A 23,676-nucleotide genomic window follows, 5' to 3' on the forward strand; every position below is an offset into this window, starting at 1 on the left:
CCTCCACTTTTGCTTCAGCAGATGCGGGAGTGTGAGCAAGGGAGAGGGAAGCAGAGCACGTGTGTCTGGAGGGTTGTTGGAAGTGTTGGCGGTGGTTGATGCATGCTGGTCCTTTATAGTGAAGGGCTATGTAGTTGTGGATCAGCATCTTGAATTGACATCTCTTCTCAATAGGGAGCCAGTGAACCTTCTTGCAGTAACGGATGGTGTGGGTCCATTTGGTGAAGTCAAGGATGAGTCTAGCTGCTGAATTCTGTGTGGTTTGTAGTCCGAAACTGGGGCGTGGTCCTGGAGGTCTGTAGGCAAGTGTGACTCTGTTGGTGGTTTTGCCATCAGTATGGAGTTGGAATTTGAGGTGTTCCATGATAGAAACGGTGTTGTCTGTGGTGGTGGTGCAGTGCATGGTTTTGTTTGTGGATGATGGCAACTCCACCTCTGTATTTCTTGATGTGGTCCCGATGTACAATCTTGTAGCCTTCTGGAGTTGCTGCTGAAGTAGCGGGACAGATGCTGGCTTGAGCCAGGTCTACATGAGGAAGATGACATCAGAGGTGAGGAAGGTGATGGTGTCCCAGATCTCAGTGGTATGCCAGCAGAGTGATTGTGCATTGAGTAGGTTTCAGTGGAGTTGTTTTGAAGCAGTTGTAATCGGCTTGGTCGAGGTTGTCATGTGTGTGGGCGCTTCGGTGTTGCAAAAGAAGAGACTGTGTTGACAGGTAAAAGGTCCTACCGAAGATTAAGTAGAGGTGCGGCAGCAGTTGTTCTTGCAGAATCTAGAATCCAGGTCTCAGAGGTCAGCAGTGGTGGTCTGTGAGTAGCGGGTGAGCCAAGGCTTCTGGTGCTAGGCGCAGTCCAGGTGCAGGCAGGCACAGATGGGCTTTCCTTTGGCATGCCTTTGGTACATGAGCGGTGTGTCTGCTGCATGGCTGCACTGCAGCCTCCATTAAGTAGGTCCTGGGTGGAGGGAAGGCGCTAAGTTATCGGTTGTGGGGCTGGTGGGAAGCAGGAGGAAAAGAGCAGCAAAAGGAGTCTGAAGTGGGAGAGACGGCGGGCAAAGAAGGCAAAAAATAATGTGTACTAGTAAAGAGTAGAGAGTCAAATAAAAGGAATGAGTAAAGAGTCAAAGAATAAGGAATAGGAGCAAAGAGTGAAGAGTCAGAGAAACGGAATAAGAGTAGAGAGTCACGGCCCAGAAGGATCAGAAAGGCCACTGATGCTCAGAGGAAAGGAAGCAAGGCCCAGCGGAGAGAGAAAAGCAGACTCCGGCACAAAAGGGAGGTCAACAGCTTGACTGAGCTGTCTAGGGACCTGCTTAAATGGGGTTGCGCTACAGCCTTCATTAAGTATGTATTATGGGTAGGGAGGGGCGTGTGGCTGGCAGGAGGCGAGAAGTGGGAGAAAACGAGCAGCAAAAGCGAGACCGAAGCCAGAAAGATGATGGGAAGGCAAGGGGGGCGCAAAAGAAAGCAAAGAATAAGGAGAACGAGTAAAGATTAGAGAGTCAAAGAAAAAGAATATGAGTTAAAAAGTCAAAGAATAAGGTGCACGAGGGAAGAGTGGAGTAAAAAAAAAGGAATAAAAGTAAAGAGTTAAAGAATAACAAGTATTTGTAAAGACTGAATAGTCAGAGAAACTGAATAAGAGTAGAGATTCCAGGCCCACAAAGATCAGAGAGGGCCTAGAATTGCAGAGGAAAGGAAAGCGAGGTCCCGGGGGTGTCAGAGAAGCAGACTCAGGCACCAAAGGGAGGTCAAAGAGAAGTCAACTGCTAAGGAGAGTGGGGGAGATGGCCAGGAACCTGCTCAAGCCATCAAGCCTTCGAACTAAACAACATCAGTATATAAACAGCAGTAGTCATCACTATGTTCATCATAGTGGCCATCGCCTGGGGAGGATGACTTTTGACTACAATGGTGGATCTGCAGAAGCTGAATTGGGCAATGAGAATGTGCTGGGTGCGGTCCTCCGTCAGCTTTAACTGCATGGAAAGGCCAGGGTGCCCACATCACCTAGAGTCATGAATGGAGCAAGACGTGCTTCCAATGTCTGTCTTGACCTTTGTAGGAAAGTGCCCCTTTTGGCATGGTTACCCTCCCCACTTTTTGCCGGATATCTGATGCTAACTTGACTGTGTGTGTGCTGGGATCCTGCTAACCAGGCCCCAGCACCTGTGTTCTTTCCCTAAACTGTACCATTGCTTCCACAATTGGCATACCTCTGGCACACAGCTAAGTCCCTTATAAAAGATACCAGTGGTACCAATGGCGGCATGGTCAGAGAGGGTCCCCAAGGGCTGCAGCATGTATTATGCCACCCTAGGGGACCTCTCACCAAACACATGCACAGTGCCATTGCAGACTGTGTGTGTTGGTGGGTAGAAAAAGGTAAAGTCGATGTGACATCCCTCTCTGGGTGCCATGCCCACAAACCACTGCCTGTGGCATAGGTAAGTCACCCCTCTAGTAGGCCTTACAGCCCTAAGTAGGGTGCACGATACCACAGGTGAGGGCATAGCTGCATGAGACATATATACTCCTAGAGTGTCTAAGTCCATTCTTAGAGCCTGTAAGTGCAGTATAGCCATGTCGAGTACATGGGCTCGGAGTTTGTCATTACGAACTCCAAAGCTCCATGATGACTTCACTGAATGCTGTCAATCAATCAATCAATCACTGCATTTGTAAAGCGCGCTACGTACCCACGAGGGTCTCGAGGCGTTGGGGAGGGGGGTGCTACTGGTTGAAGAGCCAGGTCTTGAGGAGTCTTCTGAAGGCCAGCAGGTCATGCTGTGAAGTTTGGTATCAACTCAATAAACCCACACTGATGTCAGTGTTAGGTTTATTTTAAAATACACTCAGAGGGCATCTTACTGATGCCCCTGTAATTCACCGAACTATCTAGTATGTGGCTGACCAGTCTATGCCATCCTGCCACTACCAGACTGGTTTCTGACCCCATGCGGTGAGAGCCTTTATGCTCTCAGGAATCAGGGACAAAGCCTACCCTGGGTGTAGGTGCTTCACCACCCCCCCCTGCAGGGACAGCAACACTTGGCGATGAGCCTCAAAGGCTCCTAACTTTTATTCTGATCGCTCATGACACTCCAGCTAGTGGAGATGCCCGCCCTCTAGACCAGTGCGCTGGTCCAGCAGGAAAATTAGTAAACACCAGGAGGAGTGTCCACCCCAGCTGGGACCATCCCAAGGGTGCCCAGAGCTGAGGTGAACCCCTCCAGGCAGAATTCTCCATCTTGTTTTGAAGGAAGATAGCCAATAGTGTTAGGATTGTGCCCCCACCCCAAAGGGAATGAGCACAGGCAGGGTGTAGCCACCCTCAGGGTTAGTAGCCGTTGGCTACAGCCCTCTGACCTCATAACACCCCTAAACTTGTATTTAGGGGCACCCCTGAACCTTCCTCTTCAGATCTAGGTGACCAGAAGGAAGACGAACTCAAGAGCCGCTCCAGCAGTGAAGACCCCAGACGACAACTGACTTGGCCCCTGCCCTACCAGCCTATCTAGAGCTTTAAGACTCCTGCTACAAAAAGGCAACACATTCTGCAGGACAAGCAACCTCTACAAACCCCCAGAGGACTGCCTGTCTACCCAAGGACCAGGATCTCCTGAGGACAGCGGTGTCAACATCAGGGCAGTGCGCGCTCTACAGGTGACTGGAATGCAAAAACCCAGCACTTCTGAGATAACGTAATTCATGCATTATGATGATATGCTGTTGTTTAACCTTTTGCATTGCAGAGTTTATTCCTGAAGACTTATATTCAAGGTGCTTATAAATACTGTTCATTTGCAATGTATTGCTGCAGGCTTTCAGAGTATGTAAGGGTGTGGTCCCTTTCCAGGGCTTTCTAGAAGCTTTCTCTGCAGCATGACTGGGTGTGGTTTGTGGGCTGGGCCAGACTCTATAAAAGGGAGCCAGCACAGCTCCACGTGCTTACTATTCAGAGGTCCCGGTGCAGAGCAGCAGCAACTTCCTGAGCTCCTGTTCTGGAGGCCTACATTGGTGTTCCTGGCCTTTGCCCTTCATTTCATTGGTGATCCTTGATCAGGGCGGTAAGGTGGAGGTCCAGCTGGGCCCCGATCCCGTTTTCGAAGGCATCCGAGTTCTTGGGCCTAATTTTCATGTTGAGAGATTTTGCCGTATACGTGTGAATGTGCTCTTGGTTTTTTTCTGGCATTTACATGTTGATATTCGAATCGGCAAGGCGCACAATTCATTCCTCGTGTTTAACTCTTGATATTCATTGTGCGCTACCATTTCTTGGCAGTTAAATGGTGGCATTCGAATCAGCAAGACACGCAATTCATTCCTCATGTTTAACCCTTGATATTCATTGTGTGCTACCATTTCTTGCCATTTACATGGTGGCATTCGAATCGGCAAGACGCGCGATTCATTTCTTGTGCTTAACTCATGATATGCATTGTGCGCTACCATTTCATGGCATTTACATGGTGGCATGCGAATCGGCAAGACTCACGATTCATTTCTGGTGTTTTAACTCATGATATTCATTGTGCGCTGCCATTTCATGACACTTACATGGTGTCATTCGAATCGGGAAGACGTGCGATTCATTCCTTGTGTTTAACCCGTGATATTCATTGCGCGCAACCATTTCTTGGCAGTTACTTGGTGGCGTTTGAATCGGCAAGACGCATGATTCATGTTCCTTGCATTTAACTTTTGATGCGCATTGTGCGCAACCATTTCTTGGCATTTTCATGGTGACATTTGAATCAGCGATTCATTCCTGCAATTAAAACTTAATGTTTCAGATCGCTTGCAGTGTGCAGGATCATTTCATGGCATTTGCATATTCTTGTGGAAATCAGCAATGTGCGTGATTCATTTTTCTGCATTTAAAACTAAGTGTTAAAATTCTAGATGTTACATTTATATGTGCATAATAAATCCCTTAATACAACTCCTATGGTTATCCAGAAAAAACGTTCAGATTATTTTCTTGTCCTCATGCAAAAAAAAAAACATGTTTGATTTTGAAAACATCATTCTCGAAGGGTTCTGATATTTCTAGTCAATGTGTAACATTTCATAATTATGTTCATTGAGAAGTTGTACTAATCATTCTTGATTCCTTCTCAGGTATCCAGACGTCTTGAGGCCTAGTTATTTAGTCCATGCTTAAGTTATCCATGGTTACATTATGACAATGCTTAGAATCATAGTCTAGTAAAGATTAATATGATATAATCCTGATATTGTGTGTTTTAACCTTTTGCTTCCTTACAGTTCTCCTTCCCAGCTGTTCCCTTCCTAATCCCCTTTTCCCCACTTGGACTCTCTTAGACTTTGTGGCATTTTGGTCAGAATATTGGAGCTGTCTTGTGGTGGACATGTTGGGAACATGCGCAGACCCCGAGGATCTGGTGACTCTGACAAGCGGTCCTGTCCACAAAGAAACCTCCAAGAAGGACTCCAGACCCTCCCAGATCCACAAGTCCTGCCCACTCTGCACCTGATGCCCATCGCCTGAGTCCAGGTGGGCCACTGGTCCAGAGAAGGTCCCCAGGTCATTCTGACCTTAAGTCCACCTTGGGTTGATCCCTCCTGACCAACACACCACCTGCAGCCTAAATTTAGAGGACACCCCCAACTGCGACTTGCTCCTGTGAAGATTCCCGACACCCAAAGCATCCTGCAGCATCCTGGCCTTGGGGAACCCAACTGATGGTCCAACAACATCAAGTGGGCTCTCTACTTACCTGCCCAGCCATTGGTCTTCTTCAGCCAACTCCCTGGACCAAGCCTACAGCCTCTTTGTGACCCTCGGGGTTCCTCCTTTGAAAAGCACTGGGAGGCCCGACTCAGTGTTGGCACCCTGCACCTGGCTGTCCCAGTGCCGCTGAGGGGTGTGTGTTTGATGCTGATCTGTGTTTGATGCTGATCTGTGTTGTTCTAAACCCCCCCCAGGTCGGTGCCCTGAAGTTATGGGTACTTACCTGCAAGCTGTTTCTGTCTAGGTGCCCCAAGTCTCCATAGGATTCCATTGGGTGCCCAACACCAACTTTGACTTCTGTACCCAGCTGTCTGCGTGTTGCTGGTGGTTCACCTTTGGTGTCTTCCTAAAGTTTGCCCTGTGGACAACCTAACCATCAAAGAATGGGATCTGCAAACTGAGTTGATACTTTTCCACCCCTAGGACTGCATCGCTTTCTATGGAAAGTGTCTACTTTTGATATTGAAAAGTATTACTTACCTGAACACTGTTTTAACTGGGAATTACAAAGTGCATTTGATACTTGAAAGTGATACATTCCTTAAACTGTACTTACAACAAAGATCCTTTTGGTTCTAGAAATAAAGTAACAAAGTATATTTTTTGATACATAAACATTTGCCTGGAGTTAGTCATTGAGTATGTGCCTTATTTCTTGACTGTGTGTACAACAAATGCTTAGCACTACCATCTGATAAGCCTAACTTCTCGACCACACCACCACAAAAGAGTGCATTAGTATTATCTACTTCAGCCTCTGTAAAGCCTGTGGGGATGCATTGGACTCTGTGTACACTATGACCCTCACTATGAACACAGCGGTTAACACTGCTTTGTTCATGCTGGCGGTCTTTCTATTGACCGCCAGCCCCCCCTGGGACCCTGCCGGACGTATAATAAACATTCTGCTGGGCCGGGACATTGGAGCTGCCGTCAGTGCCTCTGTGCAGCGGGTGCAGCTGCACCAATCGCACAGATCACTGCCCGTAAATTGGGCAGTGACCTGCGCTATGGGCACTGCACAGGGGCCCTTGCACTGCCCATGCCAAGTGCAGGGGGGCCCCAGGGCACCCCTTCTGCCAGCCATTCCCTGGTCCCCAGGGTGCCAGGGTAAGGCTAAAGGAAATGAGATCATTATCCGAGGGGCAGCGGCGCTGCCCTGTCAGATAATGATGCCGTCCACCATCAGGCTGCCTTTCGGAGGCAGCCTGGCGGTGGAGGAGGGCAGCCTATGGCGGCCCTCCCTGTCTTCATTATGTGGCGTTCATTATGTATTCACCGCCACCACTGGCATAGCGGCCCAGACCGCCAACTTCATAATGAGAGCCTATATCTTACTTTGGTATAGTATACAGAGAGCCAGTTTCCTACAACCATCACCTTTGTCAGGTAAGTTCATTCACTGTTTGTGGTGTTACTCACAGCTTTTCTCGTGCTATTGATGATGTATCAGAGTTAGTTTAAGGGTCCCAGGGTGCACCATCCACGATTGAGGTCGGTTTTCGGTGGAGAGTGTCGATCTCAGGGCTGTCCTAAGTCCCTTGGACGCCTTGTTCACTGACGGGATCATTGTTGCTCATTGCTGTCCCTGCCGCAGTCCCTGGCCTCTCTAACCCATGCAAGTTCCTCCCCTCGAGGCAGGAGAGGGCACACAGTCCTCATGCAGGCGACAATGCTGCTTCTCCACCTAGGCTCATGCCTGGTCGGAGTCCTTGAAAAAGTGAGTCCAGTCCTCCATCAATACTCACAATCGTGATGGGAAGAGGACGACATGTTTAAGGCCTATATTACGGAGTTCGATTTTGGGGCTTAGAAAAGAGGCTCTGCGTTGCTACGCCTCATGAGTATAATCAGGAAAAAACATGACCTCCGAGAAGTCCACCATGATAGGGTCCTTTCACCTAGCTTTTTGTGGTATTACATCTCAATCATGAAATGTTATTAGTCTGGCCACTATAGGGTGAGGAGGAGCCCGAGGATTGGCACCCTGGGGGCCTGCTCCACTTCATACATTGCAGAGGCCCTCTGGGACAACCACGGTATGAAACCAGTTCTCCATGTATGATATTTTGTCTCCTTCCTCAGTGTCCTCCAGGAGGCCGACCACACGTATATTTTCACGCCTTGCCCTGTGGTCCACATCCTCATCGTGGATCAAGAGGAGTTGGACTGGGGACACCAAGTCCTCCAGGCAGGTTGTGTCATTCTCTGTAATTGGGGTGAGCTCCTGCAGGGTCGGGGTCTGTTATTGCACTTTATCTCTGAGCTTCCATTGGTCTTCTCTGAATATGCCTAAGGCCAGGGCATCTGTGTTGATTTTCTGTGTCAGGGCTGCTCGAGAGTCCTGTATTTCTGCCAGGGTGAGGTCTAATTTATAGTAAGTGGATCTTGACAAGCTGGAGAATTGCAGGGATAAAGTTTTCCAGGGGGAGTCCTCCAGCATCATGATCTCCCCCAGGGCGTTATGGCTGTGCCTGCCAGGGCCCACAGTTTTGCTTTTCCTCATGGTGATGGCCTGTATTAGATTCCACCAAGAATAGTCGGGCTTGTGTGGTTTGGCCTGCAATACAGGCCGGGTCTCTTACAATGGTGTAGACCTGCCAGCTGCCTCGGTGGAGCTGTAGCCAGCAGTAGCAGTACCCAGCAGATGAAGTCTTTCAGTCCACGTGGCATGCAGGGCAGATCCTACATCTCTGTCCACAAGGCCTCCCCCTGCAGGGCACCCATGCAGCAGGAGAAGGGAAAAGAGTAGCAGCAAGCAACTATGACTACCTTGTCTTTCTACCAACACCGCACGATGTTTCCTGGCCCACAAGGCCACCCCTCTTAAGCATAGGCCCCCAACCAGCCCGCCTGTCACCCCGGAGGCAAGCAGAGGCCAGCATGCTTAGCCCCACCCCAGCAGCCACAGTCTGTTATTGCACATGGCATCCCTTCACACAAACCAATGGGCCCAGGGTTGTAGGTGGGGGTAGACCCTTCTCTGCAGTTCCGGCAGTCAGCTGGACACTGCTGCTTTAAGAAGTTTGAGTCCGTTTTGGCCCATCCCCGCTAATCTCTTTTCTCTTGGGCACGGGGATTGCCCTACCCCAGTGAACCCACAGCCAATGCTTCACTATCTCCTCTGGGCCAAAAGGAGCCCTAGCGTCCCCCAGTCACCCTGCGAGTCCTTTCTCGTCCGGGTGTGAGGGTGGCCATGGGGTAGCAATGTGGGTCCCAAGAAAAAGGTGTCAGTCTGTGTGAGCCCAACGCCTCTCCAGTTGGCAGCCAGACCTGCGGAAAAGGGAGCATCTGGCGCTTCGGTCGAGAGGGGTAGGTGGTTTGTTGTGGGCAAGTGTTTGGGTTTAATCCTCACACACTTCTGTTACACCATTCTCACAAGGGAGGGGCCTGTCTGGCAGCTTTTATGCCCCCAGAACCTCCCCACCCCAGACACGCCCGTCACCCTCTACCCCAGAGGAAGAACGCAGCTCCACCTTGGGCGCAGCATTCCAAGAGGACCTGCTCGTCTCTCCTCAGTGCCGCTTGTGGGTTGGTGCCTTTTAGACTCAGCCCTGCCTCTGGTGGCGGGGGAAGAGAGGGATGTTCAGAGATGTTTTAAGGCATGGGCAAAGTGGGCTCTCGCCCCGGACCTCAGCCTTTCAGGGGGTACCTAGATAGATCCTCACATTCCTGCTCTGATGACCTTGAGTGATTTTTAACATAATTTGTTTTAAATACCATTTCCTTTCATTCCTTTTTTTAATTATTATTTTAATGCCAGTTATGTATCACGGAGAATTGTCGAATTTGTACTTCAATTTCATGGAACATCAGTAAAAAAAGTTATTTTTCCATCAAAACAGGACCTCACACGTGAGAAATGGCTGTGGGCTGCACAGATCATCTGCAGCAATGTTACTGAGCTGCTCCTAGCCCAGAGCAAAAGGTCTCTATCAAAAGGGAAATGGAAAAGTACATTGAAAAAGTTAAGGGGAGTAAAAAAGTCACAGCAAAAAAGGCTTAAAATGCGGTGTGGCGGTCAAGATCAGTGGGGCAAATAAAAAATTTTTTTACAACCCGGACAAGAACTGATTGTTCAACAACTGAATGCAGATCGAAATACCATGGTAGAGAGCTCAGGAAAAATATAGGACAAAGACAGCGAACTTCATGAATAAAAATCCAGGTCTGCTGTGTGACAAAAGCTGTAGCTTTAACTCCCATATAAATCGCGTGCCCACTGGATACGGGGGAAGTCAAGCACTTAGCTTAGGCATCAGAAATAAGCAGATGTTGGAAATAAATCAAGTAACGAATCCAGCAACAAATGAGGCAAGTGAGGATTCTTCTAAAGGAACGCACATAGAGAGTCCAGAGACATCAAAACCAAAGCGAGTCCTAACAAAGACATGCATCCCGCAGCCACTAAAATAGACTGTCCAACTTAAGTACACTATTTGAATATAGTAGAAAGTCATAATGAAAATTGTCAACAAAAGTTGAACACCACCATTGAGTGTACACAATAAGCAAATAGTCAAAGAAAAAGCAGGATGCTAAAGTGTATTGAGGATGCGGATAGTGAACAAAGCACCCAAAAATCCAGTTATGCTGAAATTAAAGGTAACTAAACACCTTTGGCTTTTGCCCCTTTAACAAAAATAAAATATGGTCAACAGGCATGGCCAGAAGAACACAGTAGCCAAATGAAGCAGTTCCAGGCAATCGAATGACAGTGCCCAGACTGCACTGCCACGGCCTGCACGAAAGCAAAGTAAAATTGGAATTCTGGCCCTTAAGAAGTCAAACGCAAGAAGGACATAAGAACACTGAGTTGTATTACGGAAGGAGCAAAGATCAGGAAGGGCCAGCTCCCATACGGCCTGTAATTAATGCCAATAGCAAACAGAAAGACGAAAGCCACCATCAAAGACGTCAGATACAGGAAGGATGCAAGCATATTGAGATGCACACCAAAAGAAATAAAGATTATTATTCTTCAGGACGAAGTTAAGATATTTTAAACAGGAGCAATATCTCATACCTTGTTAACACTCTGCCAGGCTTGCAAAATGTTACGACTAATGATTTGCTTTCAGTAAGGTTCATACAAAGAAAAGGGTCAAATAGCGGGGAATCATCAGAAACAGTCTGGACTAAATCATGGATAGTAAATCAGATCCTAAACCAGTTCAATCTGATGAAGACTTGGGAATAACAATTGACATTCCCCAAAAGGAGCTATACCCATCAATATTTCTTTAAAAAACTCAAACACAAAATGTACAAAGTAAGCACAAGCCTAAAGATAACTTCAGCTCGATATTGCAGGGAGCTATTAGCTCCAAACAACAATTACCTAAATGAGCAAACCTGAGCAACATGAGATTCTGTCTGTTAGTCAATACCCCAAGGAATAACCTTGGTATAACCTCACAGCTGCAGATGTATGAAGATCAGTCATACAAAAGCCTGTAGCAAAAAATGGACCTCTTGAACATAAAAGATGGACTCAGATCACCACTAAAAATATTAAGCTGTAATATTACAGGCCTAAAAGCCAAAACTGAGGACAAGGATTGGATAAAATTCATCAAACAACAAGAAATGAGCTGCTTTCAGGAAACTTGGTCCATCAATGTCATCGATTTAGATGGGTTTTCCACTTTCTACTTACTCGAAATTAAATAAAACAAAGGTAGACTAATAGGGGGTCTGACTATATGGATTTGGATATCATTACTTGAAAACTCTGTAGCAACCCACATTGTATTAAGCAAGGATATCCATACACTAGCAGTGAAACATGAGGCGTGGTCACTTGAAATAGTGAATGTGTATTTTCCACCTATCAGTTGGGTTCAAGTTAAGCCAAGAGCGTGGTAGCTTAACCAGCACATCCTAAACAAAAGATCTGGAGACCAGTGGGACTCTATGACTGGCTCCACGAATGGCTGCTCCCCTCAGTTCTGTAACAACTTTCTACTAATATATGGTGACTTTAACACCAAACCCCATCCTATCCTTGGGGATGAACAAGTATTAGAAGAAGACAATGCTTGGAATATTCCGATCCTCCCCATCGAATGATGCCAAGGTTCAAAGAAAAGAGAACTAATTTTCGAAGCCCTAATTGAAGGAGGGATTTGCATTTTAAATGGTAGAACAAAATCAGATAAAGCATTGAAATCCACCTTCGAAGTTGGAAAAAGGCAAAGTATCATTGATTATATGGCAATAAATATAGAAGCCTGGCACTACATTATAGATATGGAAGTAGGGGATAGGATCGAGAGTGACCATGACCCGCTGTTAATGGAGATGGTTCGTCCTGACACGGCCCCCTGCAAGCCTGTTCCTCTATTCAAGGAAAACTGTCCAACATTAGCTCTGAGAGCAAATAGGAAAAACATTGTAAGGGCAGAAGTGGGTGAACCCCATAGGGGGCCTGCAGTGAAATTTGGATGTCGTAATTTTCCATATTTCTAGACCAGCCAGGTATTGAGATCTTTCTCCTCTTGCAAACCTTCAATAATCTTCTAATACAAACATCGAAGGAAAGAACTAAGAATGTCAAAAACATCCCTATGGAGACCGAAGGATGGTTCGATGACGAGTGCATAAAACTAAAAAACTAAAACTAAAAAAGGCACTATCACTAGCACTAAAGCATCGGCACTTGAGTAACTTTAACAAGCAACAATTCTCAGACTGCAGGCAACAATACAAGAAATTATTAAGACATAATTAGACTTTTCCACATAAGCTCTGGGGAGATCTCTTACATGCAATCTCGGCTGGAAATTCAATAATCAGGTGGGGAAGTGTGTAATTGAACATCAATCCACAAATTTGGGTAAAGCACTTCACTGCATTGTACCAAGAAAAGGTTAAAATTGCACCTGAAAGTATCAAAAACCTATCTGGCCACAAGCAAGTGTTGGATGGAAGCAACTGTAACCCAAGCGAGATAATACCTCCTCCCGAGAATTGAGTGGTACTGATTCAGTGGCCTAAGGTGCCTGAAAATGAAACAATGGATGAGTTGATTCTTAATCCTTCTCCACAAACCTCATACAAACGATCTATGCCACACCCTGTGCTATGGAACGAGTGCACGAATTCAGTGAGAAAGAAATTGCGCTAACTATCTCATTCCAAAAACCACACAAGGCTGCAGGCCCAGATAGAATTCCTTCAGACTTCTATCGCAATCAACTATCTCTATGGTCACCAGTTTTAACTCGCTTATATAATAGTGTTTGGTCATTTGAGTAAATGTAGAAAATCAATAATTGTTCTAATACATAAAAAGGGGCCACGGGGTATGGCGTGTAATTACAGGCCAATCTCATTGCTCAACAGCATTGGGAAAATGTTTGCCAAACTGATCCAGTCTCGCCTAGACCAGTGGATAGAGGAAGGAGATCTACTAACGCCATATCAAGCTGGTTTTAGGAGGGGCCAAAGTACAATAAATCAACTTGTTAAGTTGAACATGATCTGCTCCAAATATGTCTCCCTAAAAAACTCCCCGCTGTATTTGGTATTTGTCGATCTTCAAACAGCATTTGATAGTGTGGATCGCCAAATATTATGGCAACTACTGATGGAAATGGGAATCCCAGGAAAGAACCTAAGGTTTTTAATCCTATTACACACAGGAAACACCGCTAGGGTCAGATACAGCTCATGAAATGAATACACGGCTGAGATCCCAATCCAGAGAGGTGTCAAACAAGGGTGTGTTTTGGCTCCAACCCTATTTAACTGTTAAATAAATGCAGTGGGCCAACAACTGAGGAATCTAAACCAAGATGTTCCAAAACTAGCTAATGAAAGCATACCTATCTTGCTTTTCGCAGATGATGCTGTGCTACTTACAAGAACAGCAATATCAATGCATCGTCTGCTAAAAAGCTTTGAATCTTTCTGTACATTAGGGAATTTGATGAATAACAAAGGTAAAACAAAGTTTATGATTCTTAACCAAAAACAGAAGATGCGAGCTACCTTTAAGGTTAATAAAAAGCTCTTAGACCAAGTAGAGAACTATGACTGCTTGGGTTGCCGGGTGAATGATAGATTGACTTGGAATCCACAAGTATATAAAAGCAATATCTCCCTGGCCCAACAAGCCGGTGTTGTACTCTGCACTGCTTGCATATAAAATGAAAGCGAGGGCTGCTGAATTATATGGTGCGGAGATCTGGGGATTAAAAAAGATCCCAGCAATACAAATAGCTGAAACTAAATTTATATGACGACTACTTTGCCTAGGTAGTGGTACACCTATGAAAGCAATAAGAATAGTCTTACAAATTAGAAAAAAAGAGGATTATACAGCATTGGCTCCTAAAGGATACTGGATTTGCATCTGAATGCAGAAGGAACTTAAACCTAATAAACCTGCAATGATTGATATCATGAATCTACAACATCATTGTAAACTGCCATGGTTCAATTATGTTTTAACCACCCTGTCTGCCATAGGCTTAGAAGAACTCTGGTCCTATCCAGAAAAAAATTACAGAACACAGCCTTGCTGCAGTCAAAAAGGCATATTGGGACCATAAGGTATTACGTATTTGTGATTCACCTAGTCCTTTGTTAAAGTGTTATATCTTATTTAACCAAGAACTTAAACCAGACACTTTTATTGATAGTATTTACCCGGAGGTAAAAAGATCCCTTTATTTTAAATTTCGCATAGGTACGTTACCAGTGATTTCAGTGACTAATAAGTGGCAGCTTGTTTCCTCGGGGAGATCTGTTTGCTGCCTCTGCCTCTGTGGTGGTCAAGAAACATTATTTCACTTCCTTCTAAAATGTCATTTTACGATTCAACTTCGAAAACTGTACTTACGACCACTTTTTAAAAAATATGGTGTCAGGAAATGTAAGGAAGCTGAAGTGTTGTGTATGTGCTCGGATGAAAAACACATTGGGATGACTGTTTCAACATATATCTTGGAGGAATGGAAATTAAGATCATTGATACATTTGCAGCTCTCAATATCCTAATATCTGTTTAGTGGGGCTCTATTGCTGCTCATTTTTAGGGAAATTGGTGCAGGAAGAGGTATAATAGGGAAAGTAATCCAGGACGCTACTAAGATGGTGGGCCGTATCAAACGTCGTATATTTTTTGACCCAGGATAACTATACCTAAGAAAGTTTTAACATGCTCCTACTGAGTCGATTAGTGCTATGTGTATAATCCATGGTCTGACTTGTTAGCCACTGTCGCAAAGCACTTTTATGATCGTCATGGTTATTTTTGGCTTTGTGTGATGGTGGACGCGAATGAACTGATTGTCAAGTATAGTTTTATTGCTAAGTTTGTATTTTAAATATGTGAATTTTTACGTACTACGATGTGATGTTTGTATTTGTAAGCGTGAAATTGTTATGGCCGGATAGGCTGACAACAATAAAAGGAAATGGCAAATGGAATACTTTACACATGCTACTATATTACAATATTGAAAACACACATCACTATCCATGAATATTAGGTTCAAGCACATTTAGAATTTGGGCCATCCTGTCTGTGCAGTGACAGTTACCTGACAAAAGAGAGCATGGAAAAGCTGAAATTGAATCAGAAATTCAAAGCTGTTTCAAAAAGCGGCCCCCCAAAATGTGTTTGGCCCTGGACCCCAATTTCCTTAAAATGGCCCTGGGATGTTCTCTGGCTTCTATTGTGATAGACGCAAGAAGAAGCTCTTTTTTTTTTTTTTTAACGGACTTGGAATCAGCATTAGACATTCCCTGGTTAACTTCCATAAGACCCAGTGTGACAGACTGGACAGGCCTAAATGTTTTGAGGTCCGATGTCACTAAATGAGATTATTAAAGGAGTTCTTCAAACTTTATGTCTACGGCTGTTTGAGGAAGATATATATAATATAGGGAATGCCATAAGCCGACTTTTAGTTTCTTCTTTGTTTTGTTAATTAGTGATGGTTTACAACCATCCCTAGAGAAAGTAGCAAATATTCAACACAGGTTTGTGTTTACAAGATTTAGATGTAAAATGACACATCATCTTGTGATAGTCCCTAGGCAGGATGACTGGTTCAGTGGTTTTAGCTAGCTGCTCATGTGATGGGCTTTCGAGTATATTTATTATGCACTTAATGTGTTTTTTTTGGGAATTTTAGAATGAACCAAGCAGGATATTAATTAAACTTTTACTACTGAAGTGCAGTTCTAGGCAATGCAGACCAGCTGTAGTCTTCCTACAACAACTGCATATTCTAGAGTTCTTTGTAGTAGTCTCTGCCTAAATTTTCTAAGCTACTTGTATTCAAAAGAGTATAGTGATTAGTGATTAGCATATGTGAGTTGACAGCTTTAAATATTGTTCTAGTTCTGTTTACCTGTGTATTTTAAATGAATATTGATTTGAACTTCATGTGTTTACAATATGAGGCTAGATTCTAACGTATAGCAGTGATTCATTATTTTGAATTAATTACTTGGGGGGTCATTCTGACCCCGGCGGGCGGCGGGAGCTGCCCGCCTGGAGGGAACCGCCGAATGACCGCACCGCGGTCAAAAGACCGCGGCGGCCATTCTGGCTTTCCCGCTGGGCCGGCGGGCGACCGCCAGAAGGCCGCCCGCCGGCCCAGCGGGAAACTCCCTTCAACACTGAAGCCGGCTCCGAATGGAGCTGGCGGAGTTGTGGGGGTGCGACGGATGCAGTGGCACCTGTCGCGATTTTCAGTGTCTGCTTTGCAGACACTGAAAATCCTATTGGGGCCCTGTGCATGGGCACTGCAGGGGCCCCCAGGGGCCCCACGACTCCCGTTCCCGCCAGCCTCTTCCTGGCGGTTTAGGCTGGCGGGAAGGGGGTCGGAATCCCCATGGCGGCGCTGCTTGCAGCGCCTCCATGGAGGATTCCCTGGGGCAGGGGAAAACCGGCGGGAAACCGCCGGTTCCCCTTTTCTGACTGCGGCTTTACCGCTGCGGTCAGAATTGCCCCAGAAGCACCGCCAGCCTGTTGGTGGTGCTTCCTCCGTCCCCGGCCCTGGCGGTCCATGACCGCCAGGGTCGGAATGACCCCCTTGATGTTTTAATTATTCCTAATATGGAAATACTGATAAAGTGTTTAAGTTTCTGTTAATATACTTTAGTCGTTTTTATATGAAACCGAAAAAAAATTATTACAGACTTACTGACTGTGCTGGGGGTGTATTTGTGCCCGGCAGGTTTCCCCGGACACTGTGCTGCGACTCACTCTGCCTGAGACTCATGGAGAATTTGAGGAAGAGCGAGACTACTCCTTGGAGGAGTTGAAGGAGCTGATGAACAAGTTGATGCTGATGTCTGGTAAAGGGAACAAGCGCAATGAGGAGGTGGAGATGTTCTCAGTGGTAAGTTACACTGTGACCACACTAGTGTTAAGACCCTTTGTTGCAGTGAGTGTGTTTTCTTTGATGGTTGGAAAGCGCATAGTGTCATAGAGCAGAGCTTGACACCATTCTGCCTCCTTTCATACTACCACCATGCTTGTGTGCACTTTACAGGCTGGTTAACCTGAGCTCCCCATGTTTGATCAGGTGGGAGGCGCTACTGTATAGCATGTAGTGAAGTTCATACAGGTAAAATAATGAAGGAATAAGGAGCGAAAATCATAGTACACTTGATCTGATAGTGAAAATAAGATTTCTCACAACTCTGCAAAAGGGGACATTTAAAATTGAGTGCTTCCTGCACTACCACCTGGCTCTGTTACCTGTAAGTGAGAGGCACATGCACTGGTTTAGGCCTTCAAACCGGTAGAGGATCAAAAATGATATTTCCCAGAGTGCTTCTGCAGCTGAAGGGTGCATTCCTGTCTTCTTCACCTGCTGGGGATGGGTTTAAGCAATTACAAAGATAGAAATGCTCATGCAGCATTGAGTAGGAGGAACGCTGCACAAATGCAACTATTCCCATCACATGTTAGATGAGGGCTTAAACATTACAGAACTCCACAGAATGGAAAAACGTGGAGAAATTTTGTGGTTTATTTATACCTATCAAATCTTGTCTGTAACACCTCTCATAGTTTTTCAATTGCTATCTGCTGATTAAAACTAACTTTTTGCTTGGGTTGTCTAAGCATAGTGATCCCCTGCCTAGAATTTAGGCCACAAAAAGATGTACTGTATTATGTTTCAACAACAGGAGTTTAAAGCATGTAGCCTGGATATTTAAAATGAATGTATAAACTGCATTAATGGTAAAGCCATATTCGTTGCCGTTTTTTTGTTTGTACCAATTGTTTTAAGCGATACATTTCCTAATAGAGGCCATGTCTTGCAAAACGTCTCACATGATGGACTATTAGTGCTGGACTCTTGGGCCAGTAATCCCCATCTTGTTTATATCCTTGATTTGCTACAGCACGTTGTATATGTTGTATCATCATATATTCTGGAAATGTTTGGTTCTTTGCATTCTTCTAAGTATACTTACGTCTGCCTCTATGGTCCTGTGGCACTCCTGAGTCTTGTTGCTGCTAGAGTAGCTGCAACATGAGAGTTGTGTTATTGAAACAGGAAAGTTCTTGTTGCTTATCTCCATCGCATTATCATCCGACATGGGCATCTGATGCCCAATATCATTGTGCCCAGAGCTTCCCCTACTGGGTCTTTTCTTAGAACTCCCCATGAGCTAAGTGGCGGTATGGAGAGATGGGATCCTAGGTGAGTTTAACAGTACTGGTCTCCTGAGAGCTGGTAGTCCTGGCCCTTACCTTTTTTACGACAGCAAAGTGAGAGACTTAGGTTTGTATGTTTTTTAGATGGCCTTACTTTTCCCTGCATATGTCTGGTCAGTTGCTTTCTTTACAAGGTTGCTGAACCCTCTTGCTGCAAGTTGCTCTGAATCCTCCGGAACATTCATATTTTGTTCCACTTCACCATTGATGCTCTGGGTCTCCTGCGGCTCATGCTGTAGAGGAAAGTCAAAGACCTGTACCCTCCAAAACACCATGGTTCATCTCATTGCCTCTCTTGATGCTCTTATGCAGCAACGCATGATTCTGCACGGCTGAAACCTTCCATTGCTAAACTTTCAGGGCCCCTATTTCACCTTAAGCTGCATCTGCCCTTAACGTACTTTTCACAGCATTTAGCACATTTACTGTTAAACGTGAATCCTAATCGTCAGACATTCCTATACTGGTCTGTCCAAGGTAAGTCCCAGAAGGGCCAAGTCTATTCCCACTATTCCTACATTCTGGAGGAGATCACAGCCCTCCTAGTTATTAAATACTCAGGATGCTAAGAGTTTTAGCTATCATTGTAATACTGTTGGTTATCATATCACTGTTTTACCTGCACCTAATCACCCCATTTTGAATAATTGTGGTTTCAAACGACAAGCAGTCCTTGAAAAGTTAATTGCGGTTTCTTTAGATTCCATCTCTATCAATAAGATAACTACATCTATGTTAAATTATCTACTCCATAGTTGTAAATCGGTGGCCACATTCTGAAGTGACATTTCTGGCTTCATGTCACTCTTGAACTGGACCATATCATACCAATCAATATTTAGCGTAATGATTCTTCCTTTCCCTTCTTGAATGTGCCTCCTGATTATTTCATCATCTGCTTTAATTGAGAAAGTAAGACGGGGTAGCACAGCTTTGCTTTGGAAAAAAGCAAATCCTGATTTATTTTCTAAAAATTCATGCTCTCAATGTGAAACAGAGGTTTATTATGATTATTACATAAATCAGTGAACATAATTTATTATCCACCGGGTGATAACTCCTTTATTGAACAATGTATCGGTCAGAGCACCTCCTAATTTATTCACTCCTACAGTAAAAGATGTGTTGGTGATTTCAATTTATTTGATGCTTAAGGATATTTTTCGAATGCCGATGTATCGAAAAGGTTTTGGTGCTTGGATGAATAAGCCTGACGAAGGTCAACAATCAACTAAAATGCACTAGGTCCTGACAGTTCTGCAAACAGCAGACAGGGAAGAGATGGTGTGTAGCCTCAAGGGAGAATACCCCAGAACGACGAAGTGAGTACTGAGAAGCCGTGTTCAGCTAGCCATGCTGCTTACATTTCTAAAGATGGTGAGCAATAAAGCAGAAGATCTGAGGTGTCTGCCAGGGATAGAAGAATGGATACATTTCTGGATTAAGACAGGGGCACTTCCTTGAATGATTCAGAGAACATTTCTGCTGCTGTTAAAAAGGTACACTATCCTAATTCAGGAGCCACTGAAGACCTCTAGACAAAGATTTTCCCTGCCTGGCATGGCAAAGAGCTGTCAACAGGTATGCAGCTTAATGTGTTACCATCTGAAGCTGATGTAGCTACTTCTTGAAAAGTCCCAAGTATCTGCTATGGCCTGACAACTGACATTGTGGTTGAGGAAGGGGCAAATAACTGAGATGAACAGAGCAGCTACAGGCATAACATGAGATTTGGGAAATAAGAGTGAAGTCTATCTGCAGAGTAAACCGCACCAGAAGAGCTGATGAAACAAAAACGTTCTTTTATTGGGCCGTGAAAACACTTTGCTGCCGAAAGGAGAAAGATCAGCTGTTAACTAACGAGATCAGCAAGATCAGCCTCTATTTTCCTACATTAAGAGGACAAACTAAGCAAGTCTGAATTGGTTCTGTACCACTCCCCGTGAGAGGGAGTGATTTAGGAAATGTCTACAGTCTATGGTTGTGGGTTAAATACATTTCATTAGAAGGGAGATGAAGGAGGGAGTGCCAGATCTAATCTTGAAATAGGGCATGAGCAAAAGTATAAGCCAACAAATGGGAAAAGTGACCAAGTATATTTGAAAGGGAACTGAGGGAGCAAAAGGAGAGGGAGAAATACACGTTTAATAGCATGACTGGTGCATTTGTTCTTAGGCAAGAAAAATACATTAACATAGTTACAGACATTTTGGCCGGCTTGACTGTGATTTGAGGGAGAAGTGGCTCAGTAAAGTCTCAGTATATTTGAGATATGATTTGGTAGGAAGGTCTTTGAAAGATTTGCAAAGTTCAAATGTGAAGGATCCTCTCATCACTGTTTATTTATTAATACTTTAGTTAAGTGCTCAAGCCACAAGTTTTCATGGCTTGGTCTTTTGGGGGAGGGAGAGGTATTTGGAGACAAATAGAATGCTCCTTCAATTATTGTGCCATAAAGGTGAGAGCATAAATTAAGAGTGAACAGCTTAGTTTCCATAATATGTTTCCAGTGATGGAAAAGTTTATTGTAGTGAGGTCTAATCATTTTGAGGCCGGTAATATAATGGAAATATACGTGATAAACAAATCATGCCTGTGGCTGGGTATTATGCTTGGCTAAAGTCTGTGGAGTCAAGCCACATGAGGAGTAAAAACGGTATGTTCAGGCATCAACTGAACGTCAGGAAGTATTTTTCCTTTCTCACCTACCAAGACGGGAGCTGTAGAAGAAGGAAATTTGCACATGAAAAGATATTCCTCCATATATTTTAATCTTATATGGCAAAATGATCAAGAGGTTTGCAGAAAATGATCTCAGGTATGTGGATGCATGGTAGGGCAGAATGAATGTGTTCATGTTCTTGTGCAAAATTATCACAACATATATTTGTACAGAGACACACTTCCTGGAAGGAGTTGCAATCTCTTCCTGTTACAGGGCTGTTATCAAGATATGCTATTAGTTAGCTCAGTATAACTAATTTGAGAAATCACTGCTTACTGCTATGCTGATTTCTGTTTTCACCACTTTAGAGAGGAAACTAGTCTGGCCTTTTCTTACAAGACCCATTTAATGAGGTTTATCTTACTGCACTGATTTAGCCCCTTGTTCTCTGTTTCAGGTTTTGGTTAATGTCTTTGTTTATAATTTCTTTGCATAAAAACATTGCATAACCCATATGCATATATTCTCAATGTGTAATTTACTGTTTATTACTTTTGCCCTGAATAGGACATTTTGGGTGGCTGTCAGTCTATCTTTTACCATAAAAGAGGCACACAGTTGGCCATTCTTCACAAACAAAGACAGTCTACTGTCTGCATTGGATATCTACTCATCTTATTGGATCTCTCCACTGCTTAAACACCCTGGGGCAAATAACTGGATATTACTATCTGATAGAATACCAAATAGGTCTGTCTGCCTTGGGCTGTTAAGGATTTATTATGTATATATCAGATGATGTATGCTACTTACTACCTCAACAATGAGAAATTGTCAATGCCCCAAAAAATTAAGATTATTCCAACAAATTGGACGTATACAGAGGGGTGGCAAAAGGAATACTGCAAAAAGGAAAAAACAATGAGGAAATGTTAAATAAAAAAATGGAGCGATGGAAGCTTAAAAGGGGTTACTCCTTATAAGAAATAAAGAGACCATAAAAGAAGGCAGCAACAGGAGTTTGCAGAAACAGAGATAAAATAGAACCCTATAGTACACAATCAATTTAAAGTTTCATAAATGCAAAGTACAACGTTTGAATTTTTGAGGTACATTCTACTTTTCAGTAGGTTTACCAGTTCAGATTGTGGATATAGAATAAGCTACTTTCTTATGGTAGTGAAGTGCCACAGGGATCCTGTATCTTTCCACTTTGTTTTCATGATTTATGTTCACCCTTTCGAGGAGTTGTTGGATAGTTCTGACTGAAACATTGTTGGCACACAGGTAGTTTGTGACACAGACTTCTAATAGCAGCATACTCCTCGAGGCATCAGGCATGAGTCACTAACTTTCAAAGCAGTACCCATGCATGCCAGGAAGTGGCACCCGTGACTCCGTGTTGACGCCATCAACACTGGATGTAATTGTATGGGAGCCACCCATGCACACTGACAGCAGTTTCTTTCTATCCCAGGAGATGCAGAGCTGCTTCTGGTCTCTTGAGACCATTTTTCAGGATTTCTTTTCCAGTAGTAAGGGACATGTCTAGATCTGCCAACCTGTAAATAAATTTCACCTTGTCAGGAGGCAGGGCCTTGCAGGGGGAGGGGGCCTCATGCCGAGAGCTTTCTAAGAGGCTATATGTTCTTCACCAAGCCCACCACCTCCTCCCCACCCACTAACAATACAAAGGGCCGCTGAGGCTGTTGACAATGTCCTGGGATATGTTTCACACTTTTCTTAAAGGACACCAGCTGCTTACAGCCATAAAAGACGAGCTAGAAATCCACTATATGCAGTGGTTTCCATCTTGCCTCCCCTGCCACTGTGTTATTTTGGCTCTTTACTGGGAGACCGTGTGAAGAGAACCCCAGTCATGTGACACACCATACCACCGTGTGAATTACAGGTCTGAATGTCCCCCAACTGATTAACAGAATCTAAGCCCTATTTGGTATATATCGCAGAGAGAGAGATATATGTAAGTGATACCCACTTGGTTTGACTGTGGTGCCTGGGGCTCACTCACAACTTTGCAGTTTGCAGCGACTGCGCTCAAATGCAGCCGAAGTCCATTCAGGAGCGTGAAGTGGAGTTGTTCATCGCCAACATCGGTCAGAGTCATGGGGAAATGGTCTTGCTTCTGAAGCCTCTCCCGTGACAAGTCATGTTCGAGGTCACAGTATGCAGGCAAGTTAAAGGAAAGGAAGAAAAAGTCCAAACAGGAAATCACCCCTGTTGCACCATTCTAAGCCCCCAAAGAGAACATGGAACCTGCTCTCACAACTGTGCCGCAGAGCCTGGCCCAGCCCTGTGCCAGCCCAAGTTTCATGGTCCCTGGTGACTTTGTTACAAATAAAGGAGTTAATCATGTGATTAGTCGTGCAACTGACACCCTCCAGAATGCCTTTGAGCCTCGTGGACATGGAATGCCTCCCAATTGGAGTCCCGCTGGCAGGACCGCCCTCGTGCCAGTGAAGCCATCTGGATCCGTGGCTGTATGTGCACCGACTTCAGCATCAGAACTGTTTCCGGTGCCACACCCTATGTTGGAGCA

At 44.6% G+C, this 23,676-nt stretch overlaps 1 protein-coding gene across 2 annotated transcripts in view; it reads left to right on the forward strand.

Annotated features, from left to right (window-relative positions):
• The window catches only part of RNF213 (ring finger protein 213), a 1,978,231-nt gene that overhangs the window by 1,226,176 nt on the left and 728,379 nt on the right, over positions 1–23,676 (forward strand). For both annotated transcript variants that reach the window (XM_069199724.1, XM_069199725.1), the window contains one exon: positions 16,956–17,120. In XM_069199724.1, the coding sequence (XP_069055825.1) occupies positions 16,956–17,120 (165 nt within the window). The remainder of the gene's footprint in view (positions 1–16,955; positions 17,121–23,676) is intronic.

Source organism: Pleurodeles waltl, chromosome 7 (assembly GCF_031143425.1).
Source record: "Pleurodeles waltl isolate 20211129_DDA chromosome 7, aPleWal1.hap1.20221129, whole genome shotgun sequence".
In the NCBI taxonomy this organism is placed as follows: Eukaryota; Metazoa; Chordata; class Amphibia; order Caudata; family Salamandridae; genus Pleurodeles; species Pleurodeles waltl.